Source organism: Scylla paramamosain, chromosome 8, assembly GCF_035594125.1.
Source record: "Scylla paramamosain isolate STU-SP2022 chromosome 8, ASM3559412v1, whole genome shotgun sequence".
Lineage (NCBI taxonomy): Eukaryota > Metazoa > Arthropoda > Malacostraca > Decapoda > Portunidae > Scylla > Scylla paramamosain.
This window is the reverse complement of record NC_087158.1, coordinates 15620695-15642004: the sequence shown is the minus strand read 5'-3', so window position 1 is coordinate 15642004 and position 21310 is coordinate 15620695. Positions and strand designations below refer to the sequence as shown.

Below are 21310 nucleotides of genomic sequence, written 5' to 3'. Positions count from 1 at the left end.
ACCACTGGGACGACAGCAACTAAGAAGTCCTTACAACTGCCTGCCTTTTACTACATCTACTTTTTTGGCATACATCATATTTGTCACTTGTTTCTTTTATTATTCCATACATTCCAATTAATTATTCCGAATAGTTCATTAGCCCAGTGTAAATGTCCTCTCTCTCTCTCTCTCTCTCTCTCTCTCTCTCTCTCTCTCTCTCTCTAAACAAATAATGCAAATAAAGCAATATCCATCTCACCACCTAGTTAGTGCACCGGGACATTAGTGTTCGATATACCAAATCATGAACGCGTTAAACCAGTTACATATCAATCAGCATTAAGAAATAAGTATCTTCTTCCTCCCCATTACCTCTCGCTTGATCAGGGTTGAGAAACAGACACCAACTTTACTAAAATCATCCAATTCTATTAGTACAGACTAAACAATATATAGTATAAATACATAAAAATAAGCACACAATACATAAAATAGGGTTCAATATTCATAATGATAAAAAATATACTTATTCTTAGATGTACAAGAGGAACCGGACATTAGAGCCAGTGGTAAACAAAATGAAGGAAGGAGCTCCCAGAATCGTTTGACACACCAAGACCACTAATTAAGGTAAGACAGCGGCTCACCCTCTGCAATCAGGTAGGGACTAGGTCGTCAGCAAGTGCAGCATGTTGCCAGGTGAGCATGGGGGCAGGTGTAGGCCTAAATAAACAGGTGGGAGGTGGGATGAAATTCCTGCCTCCGGACCTCTTCCTCTTCTTGTGGCCTCTCGGATTTAATTGATACTTATTTGTGATTATTCGCGTTTCTTTTCATAATCGTCCTTCTTTGACTCTATCTGTGCATCTATTCATCGATTTATTCATTATTTATACTTTTCTCCCTTAACTGACAGTCTATTATCTCTAGTCCAATCGTTTTGTACAGTGTCAACCTTTTTCATTCCAGTACAGAGAGGCGAGAGTGTGGCTGTTCTCCTGTATATCCTGTTGGTACTGTCAGGATGTGTTATATACATAGGCAGAGGTGATATTGCTCAGAACTATCCATTATTAGATATATGCCAATCCAAGACTGATCGGAATGCTATGTAGATGTACCGTGTGAAGATTTGAGTCACAGCTACAGGGACTGCCGCTGTATTTTCTGTTGTGTTTCATATATGGGGGTGTGGGGATAAAGATTAATATATTGAGTCATATTTTAGTCTTGCCACATTTGGTATGATGGCAAGGGTGGTGGTATTTGCTGTTTTTTCACTGCAGGCAGATAAGTTCCTCAGGTATGCAGAAGGACTGTTGGATGGCATTTGCCCAGGTGACTGAGCTCAGTTAACATCATAGTGAGATTCATATTGTTAGTAAGATAAATTTTTCATATAATTAGTTATGTTATTATTATTATTATTATTATTATTATTATTATTATTATTATTATTATTACTATTATTATTATTATTATTTATTTTATTATCTATTATTATTATTATTATTATTATTATTATTATTATTTTATTAGTATTATTATGATTTTATTATTATTTTATTATTAGTTGGTGGTGGTGGTGTTCTCATCTGTACATGCTGGTTTCTAGGATTGATACATAATGATATGTTTTGTTAATTTATATATTTTCATGAAGAACACAGTCTTAGTATTTATAATTACTACAGAGATGGTTAGTGACGTTCTCTTGTTTTATCTTTTCATTTATGTTATATAATTCTTGTTAAACTATCTTTAGAATCATGCAAACACTTAAAAACCCCAGTAACTTCCTCAAGAGTTGATAAAACTAATCAGTATAGACACTAAAATGTCTGAGAATACTCTCATTTAACCTACGTGATTTTGACAACAAATTTTCTGTTCACTAAGTGCTTGTGTTCTTCCTTGCAGAGTTGTGAGTGTTTAGTGCAGATGTAGAGTCACCATGGATGGCGGCCTGTTGTCTCTCAAGTGGAACAACCACCGCTCCACTTTTCTCCACGTCCTCTCTACTGTGAGGCACAAGGTGGGTGGCTTCTCCCTCCGTTGTTCAGAGGCTTGTAGTGTGACTAATGACCATTGAGGAACAAGGTCGATATCCTGTCAGTCTTTGTACCAGTCAGGGTTTATTAACATTTTGTCTTAGTTGCTGAATTAATTACCTCTTTTCACATTGTTTACATGTGTGATGGAAGTTCGTGGACTAATAATCGTGATAACAAGGATGGGTTTGACCTACTTGCAGTTTTTCTTTTCCTTTCTCATTACCAGCTTTTTTGAAGGCCAGCAATTATATGCCTCTTTGGAAGCTTCTCTCCCACTTCCAGATTTTATGTATCTTTTACCTAATTAATTATTTATTTGTTTATTTATTTATTTATTTATTTATTTATTTATTTATTTATTTATTTACTTTTTATGTAAGAGGGGCACTGGCTAACAGTAACAAAAAAAAAAAAAAAGGCCCTCTTGAGTGCCAGTCTTCAAAGAGCAGTAAAAAACTGTCATTGAGTATTGGAGGATAAGTGTCTTGAAATCTCCCTCATGAAAAAGTTCAAGTCATAAGAAGGAAGAAATGTAGAAGCGGGCAGGGAGTTCCTATTCATCCTCAGTAGGTTCTTTTTCTTCTTTGCCTTCTCTTCATCTTCTGTTCTCTTCTAGTATCTTCTGTCATGTATTATCTACTTCATTACTCCACTCTGCCTTCTCCTCTCCTTCTCCTCCTCTCCTTTCCCTTCAATCTCTTTACACACCATTGTATAGGAAGAAAACCTGCATGAATAGAATGAAATAAAACAAGAAGTACCCATTATCCCAGCACCTCTTGTATCACTGACTCCTATCCCTCTGTCTCCCACCCTGGCAGGAGTCCTATTGTGATGTAACCATAGCCTGTGATGGAAAGTTCTACCCAGTGCACAAGCTCGTGCTCTCAACCTGCAGTGAGTACTTTGAGCAGATGTTTGAGCGGACCAACTGCCGTCATCCCATCATCGTGCTCAAGGACATCCGCAAGGAGGACCTGGAGGCGCTGCTGAACTACATGTATGTTGGTGAGGTGAATGTCCTACAAAACAACCTCTCAGGGCTGATCAAGGCGGCCGAGGGTCTGAGAATCAAGGGTCTCGCTGTGCCCGATGAGTCACCAGTCGAGGCAGAGGCAGGCCAGGATGCCAAGCGGAGCGTCCCTTGGGCTTCAGACGGGCCAGACAGCAAGCGGCGGCGGCCAGAAGAGCAGCCACTGTCCTCTCAGAAGTCGGTTCATCCTGCAGGGGACAAGGGCAGCCAGGAGAGGTCACCAGGGGGGTACAGGGAACCCTTCAGAATCCCACCAAGGAGCAGGGAGGCGGCACGAGGGGCAACAGTCAGCCCTAGTCCAGCACCTGTCCCCCCAAGCCCCGAGACCCATCAGCCCAATACCTCCCTGGCAGACCCTCCCCCGGACCTCCTCCACCCAGCATCCCGTGATCTCCCCGTCCCCCCCTCCCAGGCAGCCACCAGTAACGAATCTACCAACTCCAGCAACGAGTCTCTGGGACCAGTAGAGCAAGAGGCAAGTGTGACTCATGTTGCTGTGAATATTGTATGCTAGAGCTGGAAACAGGAAAGGAGCATCATAAAGCATAGCAGAAAACACAGCTAGGTTGTGAAGGTCATAGCAAGATGTAGTGGAGAGAGGGTTTTCAGTCACAGGCTGAGGTGTAGTGGTGTGGGAAGGACACGTTGCTGAAGTCATGGGAAGGGAGTGAGTGCTTAGTACAGGTGAATCTACCTTTATGACATCCTGTTTCTTAAAAGTTCTTTGTAAATTGGAAATTGTAAATAGGGAACAACTAGAATTTTGATTTTAAAATTGTAAATAGGGAACAGCTGTAGAATTTTTATTTTTATTTTGCTTTTTGCCTATCTTATTTTTAGGTAGTTTCGAAGATTTGCATTTTAAGATTTGAATTTTACATTTGCATTTGGAGAAAATTTATTTTTAACTATTGAAAATTAATTACTGAATGTTTTTAAATTTGGAATCTTCATTATGCTCCACCTGTACACTTGAACCACTATTGACCACCACCTCTCCATCCACAGGTGAAGGTGGATGAGCCACTAGTCAAGGAGGAGCCACAGGAGAGTTACAGTGAGCCAGAGGAAACCAAAGATGCACTCCAGTCAGCAGATGCAGACCCGAGCCTCACCTTTTCCCAGCACTCAGGCAGCCTGGTGGGGGAGGCGGCGGCGGCAGCAGCAGCAGCGGCGGGAGCTGGTGGGTTCACTCCACAACCACTCAGACCCACCAACCAGCCACAGACCCTGGAGGACCTTGTGGCCTTGCCAGGTGCATCGGGACTCCAAGGGGTGAGTGCTGTGTCTGCCTCTGTTTGCTTCGTCCATTTTCATTAACTTTTTTCCCTTCAGTGGTTCTCTCTCTCTCTCTCTCTCTCTCTCTCTCTCTCTCTCTCTCTCTCTCTCTCTCTCTCTCTCTCTCTCTCTCTCTCTCTCTCTCTCTCTCTCTCTCTCTCTCTCTCTCTCTCTTAAAATCAGGGATTGGCATCATGTACAAGTCTCCTCGAGTTGTTTTTTGTCCCTTACATGATCCTCTATGACTCCCATCCTTTGCATGTTTAATGCAATTCCATCCCTCCATCTCACTCTCTGTACTTCCCCTTGATTTTCTTCCCTCAGTTTGTTTTCTTCAAGCACTATTAATCAGTTCCTATTCTTTTCTTCTTACTATGTTGCCTAACCATTTTTTTTTTTTTATCACTTCTCTGTTGTTTAGTGTTAGCACCATGTGATTCCATTCTTGTTGTGCCTTTAAATTAATCATTCAGTCTTTGCAGTGTTGATGTCATATGATTCTATTGGAACAGTATCATTCAATCAATCAGTGTATCTGTTGTGTTCAATTAATCAATTATTTGTTGTATTGCTTATGTTTTTATTATTATTTTTATTATTATTATTATTATTATTATTATTATTATTATTATTATTATTATTATTATTATTATTATTATTATTTATGTCCATATGGAGGTGAACTAAAGTTTTTAGTACTAAGTATATCATCTTTGTTATCATGATAGTCTGTTGATGAGTTGACCAGAGCATGTAATATACAACAATTAAGGAAAGCCTGACATCAATAATCATATTCTCAAAAGAAAAGATCTCATATCTAATATAAAAAAACACTCTCCCTCCAGTTCAAATAAGTGTTTAGGGAAAGTAAGATAGAAAAATGCTAACTCATCTTCTGTATAGCTACAAACATTCCTGAGATTTTCAAGAAGCATAAGTCATTGAAGTTACCTTTCATTACAGAAGAGTTTATGGGAAGGTGACCGAGCGTTACTGGGAATGCCTTATGAGAGCTACTCTGCCAACCAACCCAGAGCTTCACAAATGGTGAGTGTGAAGCTTACTATGAACTGAGGACCTGGAGGAAGCAAGGGACAGGCCAATCTCTGAGATATCAGGAAAACAGAAGTACTAACTGAATTGTGAAGATCCAAGTGCAGTTACTCGTACAATCAGAATTCAAGCAGCATCCTACACTCATTTCCACTGTTTTACAATTTTCTCAACCATAAGTCCTGTGTTTTGCTAGCATTATATATGTTAACAGGTTCAGTAAAGAGAACAAAAAGATACTAAACAATAGAAGTGAGTGTGGCAGGTTTACTGGTGACTCCTGACTAAGACTGTACTACGTAAGAATACCAAAAAATTTTCAGATCCAACAATGACCATTTTAGGATACTGCAAGTTGAGTTGAGTGATGAAGAATGACTGTAGGATAATACAGGTTGGCTGGTCTCTGCTTCCCCAAGGCCTCCTTTGTGGGTCAGACTCAACTTAATCTCTTTGTGGTGTGTTGGTTGCTAGTACAAACCTCTTGTGAGTCAGTATGGAATAAAATTTTGAGCCAAGCCAGCAGAAATTGTGCTATAAGAATCAAAATTGAAATATGATATTCTTTGCATATTCGTGACTGAAACTTGGAGCAGAAGGGAGGTAACAAAAATAGTAAATGAAGTGTAACTAAGCTCCAGGGTCTTAGCCTTACCCATACAGTGTGAGTATAAAGTCTGTGTTCTTATCATGTCTCAGTGCCTTATCCTGACCGCTTTTACCAGTCTTTAGTCAAAGTTATAGGATTTGAGGACTGAGTGGCTCGATGGTGAGACAGCAATCTGCAGAATTATATAGTATATTGTCTGATTCACATTGTTAATTTGGTGCAGGAAGATGCAGGCGGCTCACAACAGGTTTATGTTCATGATGCCTCAGTATCAAGCTTTACAAGGTACAAAATGAGACAAAACACTTAGATACATTCACCAGAAAGAGATTTGTTGTGAAGTGTCCCTAGTTAAGTAAGAAGGGCTTCTCTTTGACCACATGCAGCTATCAGATGAATCAAGAACCTTTTCTATCATGGATTCAGGATTATTTACCCTGCAGGTACTTAAAAAGATGCCCTTATTTGCCTGTAGTCTTGTAGTTGATTCTCTGTTCATGTTATTTATAACCCATTCACAACACAATAAGAGTGAGGGCAAGTAGTACTAACAAATTAATCTCTTGAGCAAATAGTGTTTTGGTCTCAGAATCTGGATCAAAACTGGAAGTACCAGCTGCACACTTCCACCTATTTTTCTCTCATATTTGTGCCATTGACTGTTGGGTGTTTGGGAAATGAGGGATGAATTCATACCACTTACTCATCAGTTTTAAAGCCACATAGTATTCAAGCATAATACTACTGTCATAAGGATATATTGCCACACTCATGTATTCCTGACATCTGCTCTCTGTTCATCCCTTTCATGCATAGTTACTCCTATATGCTTCAGAGACATCACTCTTGGATCTAGCACTTTCTTCATTGTCCATCCATCCCATTCATGTCCTTCAGTTTTGAAGCTTAAATTTGGGAAAAATGGCAGTCATTATGGCTAACTGATTCAAGAGTCTGTACTGCATCATTTACTTAACACCATGTGTGTGTGTGTTCCACTTGTGTGGAACCTCTGTGTGTGTGTGTGTGTGTGTGTGTGTGTGTGTGTTTGTGTGTGTGTGTGTGCGCGTGCGTGCATGCGTGCATGCATGCAAGCAAGCACATACTTAGATGTGTGCACACTTAAGTGCCATCTTTTCTGTATTGGTAATCACCACATTGTGAACATAATTTGTTTCATTACTGGTATATGCAAGGTGGTACTCAGAAAGGAAGCACACAAAATTGAGAGCATACTTCAAGGCTACTCAAAGGAATGTGTTCATTAGTGACTTAAATAGTGGATCATCTTTAGTCATGAGTGTGTGATTCAGCTCAAGATTGCTGTGTGCATTATGATGATTTGAATCATTACAAATGCAGTATCCCATATCTATCATGTTATTCTCACAAAGTAGCAGCAGTTGTGTGTGTACATACCTTTATCTCTGCTGTGCAAAACTCTTGAACTTGTTTTTAAGCACAGTGTGTTTCTTCTGTTTGGCATCATAAATTAGATCTTTGTCCCAAAATTATGAAAGAAAAAACTTGTAGTGATTGTGCAGATTGTATAGGATGATTTATTTTAGTCAACCTCTTCCCACATCAAGGCATTAGGGATTAGCACTAGTAATGCTGCACTGCCATGAGTCAAGGCCTGATGAGAGCCAGGTGTTGCTATTAGCAGGAGCTCCAAGAGTCTATACATCTTATGCAAAACATTGCTGCTTCATGCATGGCTAACATGGAAGCCACATTGCAGTTGTGTTTGGGTCAGTCTTCCTGTCTGTGAGCAAACAGTCCAAATTCCTGAATAGCACCTGGAAAAGTTTTCCTATCTGCTGATGCATGACATTTCTAGTCACAGTACTGTGTTAGACACACCCAGAAAGGTGTTCCTTTAGCTAACATGGTTTGCCTGATACTTGTGGAGTGCCTGTGACTATAACAGTAGGGTAACGTGTGCAGTGATGGCAGTGCTTAATTTTTATCAGGGATATTTGCTGGATAGCTCTGGCGCTCACAAATATAATGATATGTTATCACAATGTAGAAGGCAATCCCAAGGCGCATAAAGTGATCTGATATCAAGGAAATGAGAAGAAAATTGACAATCATGAATATGGATAGAGTTAAGGCAGAAGTAGGGAAATGTTAGAGTTTCTCATCAGAATAGTGAGCTTTCTGAAGTATAGTTTGAGGGATGAGTCTGCATGGTGGATGAATGGTGGGAATGAATGGTGTAAGCTCTTCTGGGGGTAGGAGTCTGGGGCAAAGGTTTGGAGTTGCTGGTATGCTAAGCTCGTAGCACAAATATCATGGCAGTTGTGTTACAATACCACATCGAATTTTGTATTTCACAATTTTTTCTCATTCTAAATCACAAAATGTTTCATGGGGACAAGGATGGGATTCCTGAACCTTTTCAGTTGGCCATTATCAGAGAAGTAATATTCACACTTGGTTAGAGACAACAAAAAATTCAAAATTTCACACAAGATGTAATATATGCAAATAAAAAAAAAAGGCTAATCAGTTGGACAGTTTAGTGTTTACTTTGAGGTTCCATTATTTTTGTAAAATGCATTCCATGCTAGTTGGAGAAAGGTGCTATAACTTTCTTTTATTTGCATTTATTGCCATAAGTCTTATGTGAACATGTCACAAAATATAGGTACTGATGCTTTTTTAATGTTATAATGTTATTACAGTGTGGGTATCAATATAGGAATGGTTACAAAGTAGCATAGTTTTTCCTCTAGTTGATGTTGTTTGTGTGTGCAATCAGGGCAAGGCCTAAAGAGGAGCATTCTGAAATGGTCTGGGATAATAAATCTCAAAATGTTGTCTGCTAATGGCAGGCGTTGCTGAATATTGTATGTAAATTGAAAAGGCTGGCTGGGTCTATAATGCTTACTAAACTGAAAATCCACATAGACCATATTACTCTGAAATGTAGTCCTATTGTGACCGCCTCTCAACACTTTGTTTATATGTACTATGTGTTTACTTTGTTTTCACACTGTGTACCTATGTATTTGTATATACAAGTATATTCTGATTTACTTTCACTTTCACCTGTAATTCTCATCCCTTTCCTCCATAACTACTTTTTTCCTTTAATCTTAAATTGTCTTCTTCAAGCCAGTACGTTGCCTCATTGTATTTTCAGTGTGGATGTGAATTCTCATATTGCCCCTTTTGCAAGAATTGTTTTAACAAAGGAAAGAAAGAACACATGTATACACAAGGCAAACACATTGTAAGATAGCATTACTAATTGTGTAGTGAGATGGGAAAGGTTGATACGTGAGTAAATGAAGAGAGAACTGGATCCAGGACTGAATTGCCCATTTTTTCTTATAGGGGCCACGGTCAAGATGCGGCAACCAGAGTGAGTCGCTGGAGCAGACTCTTGCCCGGGCAATCCAAAGTGCTCACGTGTGCCCCATCTGTGGCCACCTGGCTCGCCAGAAGAAAGACCTCAAGAAACATTTGCGCATCCACACTGGCGAGAAGCCGTATGCCTGTCCCTGGTGTGTGTACCGCTCCACCCAGAACAGCAACTTGCGGACGCACATTAGAAGAGTCCACACTCAGCACGTGCTGCCCGTTGTTGATCAGCAGCCCTCACTACCAAGCCAGGCAGATGGAGATGGCACCGGTATAGCTTGCTCGCGACTCTCTGTGGAATGATCTCGCATGACATGATTATGTTCAAATATGAGTTTAATGCTGAATTACCTGGTTTCCAAATGCACTACATGAAGAATCCATGGCTCAGAGTAATCCTCAAGAAAATTGATAGCATTATTGTAAGAGTGGTGACACCTGAGTGGGCAGTCCCATGATCTAGTCTAGTGCTTGGCCAGCCTGTGTATGCAGGCAAGACTGGTCTCTCAGTTAAGATGTGAAGGCTTTAATAGATTACTCTGTTGGTCAGGTTTGGAGAAAATTCGCACTGTAGAAAATTGACCCTAATGAACAGCTTGGCATATTTTTCTCCCGTAGGCGCGGGATGTGTGCGGGACAGGGCACCCGACAAGCCACTTTGTCACGGGGAACAGTCAGCCAGAGGAGATGCTGGTGCCAGGTAACCGAGAAGGACTGAGGCTGTTTTGTGATCAGTGCAGCTACAAGGCTCGTGACAGCACTAACCTGCGGCGGCACAAGAGGATTCACACCGGTGAGAAGCCGTACTCCTGCTCCCTGTGTGGCTACCGCTCCACCCAGAGCAACAATGTCAAGGCCCACATCAAGCGGATACACGGTGGTTGGGGACCCCACGTTGCCGGTGGCCAAGACACCTCTGAAACTTTATGAAAGAACATGTTTATTATAGAATAAAGCGAGATGAATTTTTATATTAAATTAAGGAATTATTTTATTTTTTTACAATTCAGTATTGTTTATTTTGGCATTATGGTTATAATTGATATGAAAGTGTTTGATTTTAAACTACTGTATTAAATAGTTTAATTTATTATCAAAATAAAGTAGAGATTTTATAGGCAGTTTCATATTCCTAAAGGATTTTGAGATTAGTTTGGTCAGTGTTGTTTGGAAATCCTTTGTCAGTACACGAACAACATGACATGGAAAAGTCCTTCAGGCACCATACAATGTCAACAAAAGCTACACCAGGTGGAAATTTAGAAAAGATTCATAGCATCTAGAGTTATTGATGAGATGTATGGGTGTGTGAGGGAGGGATGTTTTGTGCAAATGTATGATTGTAAGTATGTGTGTCTGTGTGTATGACTGTGCTGTCATGTGATCTTGAATATTATTTCTCATTCATTATATAAAGGCACTTATTCATCTTTTTAATCATACATTTCTGAGTAACCCAGAAATATGCCGTGTGATTTCTGGGCTCAAAGAGGGCTTTCAATACACCCTGCAGTACTGGTCAAGGCTGTAGAGCACTTTCAGGATGGGGAGATGGTGAGGCACTCTATGTGTCCCAAGTCCAAGACAAGGTTGGGTATTTGGCTGAAGTTACAAATTATGTGAAACTTGACAGTCATGTTCATGCAGCTGCTGTGTGTTATAGTCCTGAGACAAAGGTCAAGTATGAAGTGCATTTAGCTCCATGGATTGCTGTTAATAGTTCATATATTATTTGAATATATTTCATTCCTGCTTCCCAGTTGACATCTAAATTTACCTTTAAATTGAGAAGATACAATCCCGTTGGTTCTTGAGTCACAGTGCTTGTGTTGCTTGTCATGAGTGCTGGAAATGTTTACTTTTCTTAACCAGAATCATTGCTCAGCTTTCAGTTCAGAGGTTAGTTACTGCTACACTAGTTTCTCTAAATATTCAAAGATAAGATTTGCTTCTGAATCGATTGTTAGTAAACCATTGCCTTCTCTTCTCTTGTAGGGCGCGGAGGTTGTGGAAACGCAGGGTGTGACTAGGAAGTTGAGCAACTACATATGCCAACACTGCGGCTATGTGGCGCGAGACAAGACCAATCTGCGGAAGCACTTGTACACCCATACCGGTGAAAAGCCTTATGCGTGTATGTACTGCTTTTACAAAACAACTCAGAATAGCAATTTGCGAACTCATATAAAAAGGCACCACCAGCAGTACCTTGCACAGGATGAGAAGTTTGTGGAACAGTTTAGTGGAGGTGTGTGAGGAGCAGCAGGAGGAGAAGGAGGAAGGTTTGTGTCAGTGATACAGTTTGCTGCACTGTTTTATTTTGTGTGTGTGTGTGTGTGAGAGAGAGAGAGAGAGAGAGAAATTAAAGTGTTTTTATTTTGTGCAAGTGAGAGAGAGAGAGAGAGCATGTGTTTGTGTATGAAAATGCTTTATTAACATCATTTAATACATACAAAGTTTATTCACTATACATATTTTAAACTACTCTTGTGGGTCATTGAGTACCAAACAAACCATCAATTCACACCTGGCCACCATCAGTGACCTGGGCTGGCAGGGTCACAAAGGTGTGGTGGTGAGCAGGATGACCATTGTGATAGACTGTAGTGATACATAGTACAGTAACTAGGTGGTTGTACATGTGCCCCACACAGGAAGGCTGAGGTCACAGCTGGAGATGTGAAAGTCTGAAGTGCATTTGTTTGTGAGTTTGTGGGTGGTGTATGTTCATGATGCAGTTCAGGAAGTTAAGGATGCACTGGTGTGTGTTGTGTGTGTTGTGTCCAGTGCAGTGAGACTGTGCAGGACTTATGAGGTGGAGCATTTGTAAACTGATAGCCCCGTGAATGACTGTTGTAAGATTTGTTTTATTGTTAGTTTGTGAATAATTTGCCCCCAAAATGTTAATTATTCTAACTAGTCATGTGATGGATTAAATATACCTTTGATTGCTTCAAATTACTCATGTGTTTTATTGACCTCACCACAGTCAGGATGTTTAAGTGATCAGTTGAGAATTTCAGAAAATTGTGGTTATTGATTAATTTGACATTGATTTGGAAGTATATATATATATATATATATATATATATATATATATATATATATATATATATATATATATATATATATATATATATATATATATATATATATTTATTTATTTATTTATTTATTCTTTTCTAAACAAGTAAACACTGATCAAGTTTGGCATTAGTAAAGTGGACAGAATAAGTGTTGGAAGTAAAAAAAAAAAAGTGCAATAAAGCCATGAGAAGGAAATCAAGGGGAAGGGTCCAGGCATAATGTTAGCACACTTAGAGGAGTAGATCAGCAGAATGTGTGCCAAAGATGCCAGAGTACAAGGAATGGCAATAGAAAAAAAAATCACAAAGAATTTCAAAAAAATAATAAAATTATATAAACAGATTCATAAGTTAAGCACAGACTTCATAGTAGAAAATCTGCTTATCTTGACCAATATCTTCCTTCAGGGAGTAGCAAAAGTATTAGGAATGTGTATTAAGAGGTCTGACTGGAACCACAACCTAGGGAGCAACAGTGTACAGGAAAACTGACAAGGGATGGCAGTTCTCCCTTCAGGTGTGTGTTAGTGTGTGGGCAGGGAGAGGCAGGATGCTGTGAGGCAGAGTGATGGGGAGCACGTGAATGTGTTGAGATGTGTCTGAGTACACACTGACTTATTGTTTATAATATATTTTTAGTGAAAGAAGAATAACTAAAATCTAGGAAAATATAGTTGTTGCCTTATATGTAACTGGTATTAATCTCAAATTTTGTATTAATCTCCATCAGATAGTTTGTCAGTGATTCATGTAACATCATTATGGTTTCTTCACTCAAAAACTAAAATGAATGAGCCCAACAAGAGAAAATGTATGAGCTCTGTTAGAAGTGCAGGTGAATGAGGTGTGTGGTGAGGCAGGTGCAACTAACATGTCACCACATGCTGTGGTGAGATGAGGCCTGGGGATGAGACAGTTGTGTGCAGTGACCTTGAGAAACAATAATGGGCTACTAAGGGGAGGCACAGTCATTGTCAAAAGTCAAGTAGCATGCCATGCTTACATCCACTGTGTTAAGTGTCTTCCCACAACCTTGAGTCCTCTGATCTGCTGACACTCTCCTTACAATACCTGACAACTGAAAGGTTCCCGGCAGATCAAAAAAACTTAAGATTGAGAGGAAACGACAACACAGTAGCAGTGAGTGTGGCATGTTACCAGACTACTGACAGTGACTGCACAACATTCACTCACTAACCTTCACTGCACTTCCTTCTAGGATGATGGAGGATTTGTGGGCATGCCAAGCAGTGTTGGGAATCGCTTTACTTGTAGCTTCTGTCACAAGACTTTCGACCACAAGAACAACTTCAGGAAACATGTGCGGACCCACACGGGAGAGAAGCCGTACCTGTGCTCTTACTGTTCCTACTGCTCGGCACGCTCAGACCTCTTGCGCATCCATGTATTGAAGAGGCATCCCTATACGTCTATGTGAGGAGCCATATTCTTGCTGGCAGTCTTCATGCATCTCTTGTGACACTGTTCTGTTTAATGATCTTACATTTTTTTATATTTTATTTCTTTTATATATTATTTTGTTATTTTATTTTTTCACCACAGATCCTCCCAGTTTTTCTCTTAACTTCTTCCAAATGGTCCAGTTTGATATTTTTCATGCACAAGTTCCTGTGCATAATTTGTCAGTAGGAAAAGAGTGATGCCAACAGACAGTCAAAAATCTCATTAATAACAATGAAGATTACCACCCACATGTACAGTTGCTCACATTTATAAGGAAAAGCTCTCACCTTTATGTTGAGGAGAGGAGACCAGTGGCAATGGAGGCTTTATAATGACAAGTGTGGCTGTGAATGCTGAGGGACAGACAGGCAGGTGCCACTCACTGCTGCAGACAAAAACAACATCACATGAAAGTTTGACAGTGGCCTTGAGTGGCAAAACATTGAAATATGATGCTTTAGAGAAAGGACAAAGTGGTGTCAAATGGAATAATGGTTAGTAGCTGTGAGGAAAGAAGTGTCTTTTCCATGTCCTGTGGAAAGGAAGTGCTGGATGTTAATGTTGAGGAAATTAGTATTTTTCTTGTTCTCTGCAAGCCAGTAACAGTATACCTTGGAATTTTGAGTCACTTTATTCAGTAACACTGATGCATAAATATAAGTCATTATTAAAGAGATATGGGCTCTCTAATTAAACAAAATTTCATACCTCATTTTCATCCTTAAATCTAACCTTTCTTAAAAATTAAATTAAACCAGACTAACATAGCCTAACTTTACATAAGCAAATTTAAATAAAATCCTAACCTATATATCTATATACCAGGCCAGCAATCCCACACAGGATGGTCCAGATAAAGCACCCTACACTCATACACACACACCATTCAATCTCAGCCCTGTCGGCCCCTGGTGGAAAGGGAGTCTTGTGGACACCCTACTACACCCCAAGAGCTAAAGTATAGCACAGCTGGCCACATAATTCCATAGGAAAGCCCATACTAACTTCACTCAAACAAAATTAAATTAAGTCTGACATAATTTTGTGTGAAAAAAAAGCCTGTATCCTTAACAATATATCCACACACACATACACACACACACACACACACTTAAGCAAAACTCACAACCCACATCTTCATCACAAAGGAGGGAAAAGTTGAGTCTGAAGCAGAAGTAGCAGTAATGGCACCACCTTACCTTAACTGATGTGTGATAAGTGTACCAGGCCATGCTGATGGTAACATAATGATGGCCCAGCCTCACTTCCTCCACCCACCAGTCACCAGTCACCAGGCATGCTTCACCAAACAGTCACAAATCACGTATTGACATAGACACCAATAAATTTAAGATCTCATTTTCAGTTTTGAGTGAAGGGAATGGTTTAATCGTGGTCATTAGTTAAGTAACACACCTCACTTGATCACTTCCAATTTCCAGAGTTTTCTTTTGATCTCAAATTAATTAACTGTCAGGTTTCGTATAAAGATTGGCTAGTTGAGAGAGAGAGAGAGAGAGAGAGAGAGAAGAGGGGGAAAGGGATAGGAACTAAATCATTACAATAATCAAAACTGACTCCACAGCACAAAATGAATACTCTTACTGTTAACATAATACTGATCATGCCTTGTGAGTCTGTTATCATAACACCTCCATACATACCTATTCTTTGTTTGTTGGTTTAAATTTGTTGTACTTTTGATTGTCAGACAAGTTGATCTCCTGTCCATTTGTAAAGATTTGTAGTTACATTGCTTTCAACTGCTGTTGGTCCATGGCACTCTTACCTTAAACTGTTTTATCAATGTGAATAATGGAGCTGATATTTTGTGATGGGTTGTGTGTATTCAGCAGCTTGGAACATTACATGTGTTTGTAACTAGCTCAAGTGTTTGTACATAATAGCGTTGGTTTGATTTGTAAAGTTTTATCTGAAAAGCCAAAACTTTGAAATACAGATTGAAGTATTTGTGTTACTGTGTTTGATTACTCACTTGTGCTTTGTGATTCCCTGAGTGGCCTCCCAGGGGTCAGTCCCTTGTGATGGCTCATTATGGTTAGCTTATCCCACCTCCTGATAGATATCTCCAGTGTTTCCTTGATTCTCTAGAGGGGGCAGGACTTGTGTGTGGCAGTCTAAATCTGCATATCCGTGATGTGGTAGCCAGTGGTGAAGAGTGTGTGAGGTGCACGTGTTGCCTGTCGTTGCTCCCCAAGACAGCAGAGTGACCTGTGTGGCATGTGTGCTGAGGCGCCATTGTGCAGTAGTGGTATTTTCTTGCAATTGTTGAAATCAGTCTTCATGTTTAAATTAGTAATGGTGATTGTGTATGATAATAAAGCACCCAGAGGAAAATATTAAGATTCAAGTGAAAACCAGAAATTAGAAAGCTTCAAAACAGATGATAAAAAACTGTCTTGCTAATATTACAGATTTCAAAAGTATCATCAAAACTTTCCTTGTGGTAGTGATTCTCAAAAAAAAAAAAAAGAATAGTCCCAAATTAAATGACTAACAATATACACTGGGATAGAGAGAGTTGAAAGTTACCTCACCTTGTGCATCCTGAAATGTTAACAGAATGCTTGTACAAACCTTCCTTGCCGGCATGTGGGAGGCATCTGTGCTCACCGGTCACTCTCTGTTTTAGGTGACACTGCCAGCACCAGCCACACCAGAGGCAGACCGGGCACCACCACCACCACCACCCCCCACACTGACCCGGCTCTCTTCCTCTCACCCCCTCACCCACTTCACACCCGTCTGCCCCTACTGCAACAAGTCCACCTTCTACTCCCCGAGGGACCTGGAGCGCCACATACGCATCCACACGGGAGAGAAGCCATACAGGTGCCCCCACTGCAGCTACCAGGCGCGGCTCAAGGCACACATGAAGTCCCACCTTTTCCGCAAGCACGAGAGAGTCATGGTGCAGGACTCCAAGGGAATCACATCTTAGGCCTGCATTCAGAAACACTTTGCTCTCTCACCATGACTATTTTCAAAGGCCACAGTGATGATCAGCTGGGTTCTCAGGACTCTTTCTTCTGTTGATAATATAGAAATCTTTTTAATATGTCACTGTAACCTTGTAAAACACCCTTGAAAACCCATGAAAATGCAATTAGAGCCTTTTGAAAGTAGTCCAGGTGTGGCACAGAAGTGTTTCAGAATATGGTCTTAGTAGGGGAATGTGCAGTGCCTCTTGGGTGTTTGAATGATGGAATCTCACTCACAAACTCATAAGCCTGTGGGTGTAGCTTCAGTTATCTATAAAGTATCAGGATGTGTACATATGTGTACATGTGTAAATACAGAAAAAGAACTCTACTATGGAGGAAAATATGTCACAGAAATCTTGCAGTAAGTGTTTCAAAGGAAAGGAAAATGGATTTATATGGAATCCGAAATTTAAGTGCAGTGTAACATGAATGATTTGAAAGTTATTGATGATGTCATGGGAAACTTTTTTTCTCTTTTTATGTGTGACTATTGTACAGTAGTAGTACATGAACACAAGTGGCACTAGGCAGTAATGCAGTGGTAGTATTCTTGTGTGTAGCAGAGTAGAATGTAGCTTGGCATTACAGCAGTGCAAGTGTGTGAGTGCAGTGAATGTGTGCAGTGTTTGGTTCAGCTACTCAGGAACAACATGAACCAGTCATCCTGAAGTGTATCTGTGTGCAGCTAACAGTACAGTACTCAGCCATGCCAACCTGCACAGTACTATAGGAACATAAGAGAAGTTGCAAGCCAGCAGGCCTACATGTGGCAGACCCTGTATAAAACATGAATACTTACATATATTCAACAGTTATGCTTATCCATAAATTTATCTAAACTTTTAACACTCTTTAACTCAGACCCTGTATAAAACATGAATACTTACATATATTCAACAGTTATGCTTATCCATAAATTTATCTAAACTTTTAACACTCTTTAACTCAGCACTAACACTGTGATTACTGAGTTTTTTTTTTTTTTCCACTCATCCAAACCCATCACCCTAATCCCATATCCTTTAAGGAATAGAATGGGGCTCCACATAATAGAAAAACACACACACACACACACACACACACACACACACATACACACACACACACAAACTGATTAAGTCTGAGAATGACAAAATGTATGCAAAAGAAGTAAGAATAAGTAAAAATTCAGTGTTGTTACACCACTGATAGTTTCAGTGACCACATCTGAAGTAATTTTAGGTACAACAATTACTTTTCTCTCAGGTAACACACAGCAGCAGGTGTCAGGGCAGGGTGGCTCAGGCTCCCTCAGGTGGACAGTCACATGAGAGAAGTCACCTGTACTTCTAGAGTTATTATTATTATTATTATTTTTTTTTTTCAATCTGTTCTCTCATACCTCATGTCTCTTTCTAAGGGCATCCTTCAGGAGATGGGCACAACTAAAGAATTTCCATTTATTCTCTCCCTACATTTTCTAATCCCCTTATTCTCCTCTCATGCCTTCATCACCCACAGTTGAGCACACTGTCCTCCTGTGTTACTGGAGGTTGTTGTCTTGTGGTTGTTGTTTTATGCACTATTGTAGTCATCTCACTTTTCTCTCCAATGTCACCAGTCTTTCTTATCACACATGTATATACTGCTGTTACTTTAACATCATGTTGTTAGTACATAAGATGTTTGTTCTTGAGACAGGCAGATAAATAAGTTTTATATTACATGTTTCATCATAAATACCTCTACTATATTTATTTGAGCTTTTATTTGAGTCTTGACACAACAGGAGTGGCTGCATCAGGTGTGCTGTTCATGTGTAGTGCTGCAATTCTAGTGTGGTAGATAACAGTTATGTAAAGCAGGGTGCAACCAAGATAAATACTCACACTGTGTTCAAGAATTTATAATTTTACATTCATGATGTGTATAGAATACTTATATACATTAAGAAATGCAATGTTGATTATTTACAAATGAAGTTCCTCTACTCAAGGTCACACTGATGAGGTACATGCTTTGGGAGAAGCAAGTAAAAAATAAAATTAAAATTAAGAAAAAATGTATTCATATCATTATTATATTTAGTAATAAAATAGTTTTGACGCACACACACAGAATACATCAAGTCTTATGTGCATTCAAACTACATACACTATTGTATATTCATACCAAGTGTTATAGAAAATATTCAATTCAGGAGATTTTAGACTTTATTACACTTTTTTTTTTTATGGAACATACACATATCAGATTTTAGATTTTATTAATAATTACCGTAATATATTCCTTTTGATCATATTGAAGTTCCAGTATCATAGTAGTAGTAGTAGTAGTAGTAATAGTAGTAGTAGTAGTAGTAGTAGTAGTAGTAGTAGTAGCAGCAGCAGTAACAGTACCAGCAGTAGTAGCAGCAGCAATAGTACTAGTAGTAGTGGTAGTAGTAGTAGTACTAGTAGTAGTAGTAGTAGTAGTAGTAGTCGTAGTAGTAGTAGTAGTAGTAGTAGTAGTAGTAGTAGTTTTTATAATTGGTGGTACAAAAGTAGTAATAGTAGTAGCAGCAACAGCAGCAGCAGCAGCAGCAGCAGCAGCAGCAGCAGCAGGAGTAGTAGTACCAGTAATGATAACAGAAGTAGCAAACAGTTCAGTAGTAACAGCAGCCACACCACCCGGTCATCAACAACTCAAGACTCTCACCTCCATTGCAGGGGTGTGGGCCAGGAGGCGTGGCAGCGATGGGAGGAGCAGCTGGGAACCCCAGCACTGCACACATGTTTCCTGAGCCACACCGCACACACACCTGCACCCACTGCTCCAAGGTGTTCGACTGCCGCCAGAAGCTCATGGTGCATCTGAGGACCCACACGGGGGAGAAGCCATTTGCCTGTCAGTACTGTCCTTACCGCAGCACACAGAAGGGGAACCTGCAGCTGCATGTTAGAACCCACACAGGAGAAAAACCATATGCATGTAGCCACTGTCCCTATCGCACTAAGAACCAGAGCAACCTCACTACTCACCTCCGTAACAAGCATTTTGTCGCCACTGCTGCTGCCAACCACAGTCTGCAGTAATGATCTCTCAAGGCAAGGGTCCGTATTCTTAAATCCTTTGGTCTCTCATGTCAATTGATGAAGGATACAGAGATACGGGTTTTCATCAATGTTTTTGCTACTGACAATGTGGAATCCTTGTTGAACTATCACTAGAATCATGCAAATATCCTCCAAAGACCCAGTAACTTCCAGAATATCCCTTTGAATATAGTCAGGAATAGACACAAAAACATTCAGGAATATGGAGGAAGATTCTGCAGCATGTATAGGCATTAGAAAAAGGATGTTTTTTGTGTCAAGGAAACCAGCCATGGGTACAAAAATTGGGAGAGAAGATACTAAGTTGCTGGTTCCAATAGAAAGTGAAAGAAGAAAATTTATGGATGGTGTTTGTGAAAATAGTGTTCCATTGTGCCATTGTCAATAATTTAATCTATATTTCAGGACATAATAAGCCAGTTGTGTTGCATTATTCGCTGTTAAGATGATCATACAGCAACCATGATCAATAAGGATAAAGAAAGAAATGTTAGCTATAGCAGGTGAGATGTTATCGAGGCAAGTGGCTATAGTCCCTCCTCCTTGCAGTACCCTTCACCTTTCCTCACTCTAATAAAGTTACTGATTGTAATGGCAGTGTTTAGTACAATGTGGAGGTCCTACAGTATTTACAGAGTGATGTGTGTTCTGTGAGTGTGTTACATGCTGCAGCAAAGGGTGTATTTACTGATGAGAAAATGCTAACATGGTTTAAGATTGAGTGATGAAAATGAAAAACTGTGTGTGTGTGTGTGTGTGTGTGTGTGTGTGTGTGTGTGTGTGTGTGTGTGTGTGTGTGTGTGTGTGTGTGTTATTTATTGATTTTTTTTCACCTGAAGTTTAACACTTTTCAATGATATCAAAATCGCTCACCAGTTTTCAGTTTCTTTCATGCATTCCTTAAACCAGGTTAAAGTTTTCCCAATAGTGCAGTAGTAGTCTTGTCTGGGGAGTGTGTGCAGGAGGCTGTGGTGAAAGATATGCAGCAGTGTTTACTTATTTTATATTATTTTATTTATTTATTTATTTATTCATTTATTTATTTACTTATTTTTATGTGTAAGTATATGTGTTCATGAGACTAGTCAGAGAGAGAGAGAGAGAGAGAGATATGCCATTCCCAAAAAGAATCAGCAGGACAGGAATCAAAAGAGGTTGAGCTCTTGATACTTCTCCCTTAAAACTGTTTGAGCCCCACGAAGATAGTAGAAATGAAGAAACATGAAGAAAGTTTCGTAGTTTAATAATAAGAGGGATAAAAAAAAAAAAGTATAGATAGAAGTTAACTCTTGTAAG

The 21310-nt window shown here is 39.6% G+C and overlaps 1 protein-coding gene across 6 annotated transcripts; it reads left to right on the top strand.

Moving 5' to 3' along the window:
• Nucleotides 1–502: 502 nt before the first annotated feature.
• Nucleotides 503–20603, top strand: LOC135102854 (longitudinals lacking protein, isoforms A/B/D/L-like). Of its 6 annotated transcripts, none has more exons than XM_064008441.1 (7): nucleotides 503–612; nucleotides 1903–2017; nucleotides 2858–3544; nucleotides 4078–4344; nucleotides 5314–5397; nucleotides 9359–9656; nucleotides 10004–10500. In XM_064008441.1, exons 2-7 carry the CDS (start codon nucleotides 1937–1939, stop codon nucleotides 10087–10089), a joined length of 1503 nt encoding a protein of 500 aa, XP_063864511.1. In that variant the 5' UTR covers nucleotides 503–612; nucleotides 1903–1936; the 3' UTR covers nucleotides 10090–10500. The 6 variants fall into 6 exon arrangements, with proteins under 6 accessions (XP_063864511.1, XP_063864516.1, XP_063864512.1 ...); XM_064008446.1 differs by lacking the exons at nucleotides 9359–9656; nucleotides 10004–10500 and adding exons at nucleotides 13691–13905; nucleotides 16589–16607 and having other exon boundaries at nucleotides 519–612; XM_064008442.1 differs by lacking the exons at nucleotides 9359–9656; nucleotides 10004–10500 and adding an exon at nucleotides 19628–20603 and having other exon boundaries at nucleotides 519–612.
• Nucleotides 20604–21310: the final 707 nt, after the last annotated feature.

What these genes read in the sequence shown, in the direction of transcription:
- LOC135102854 (XM_064008441.1), top strand. Translation starts at nt 1,937, where the DNA reads ATGGATGGCGGCCTGTTGTCTCTCAAGTGGAACAACCACCGCTCCACT. An exon ending in AACCCAGAGCTTCACAAATG is followed by an intron (nt 5,398 to 9,358) that starts GTGAGTGTGAAG and finishes TTTTTCTTATAG; the next exon opens with GGGCCACGGTCAAGATGCGG. An exon ending in GGCAGATGGAGATGGCACCG is followed by an intron (nt 9,657 to 10,003) that starts GTATAGCTTGCT and finishes TTTCTCCCGTAG; the next exon opens with GCGCGGGATGTGTGCGGGAC.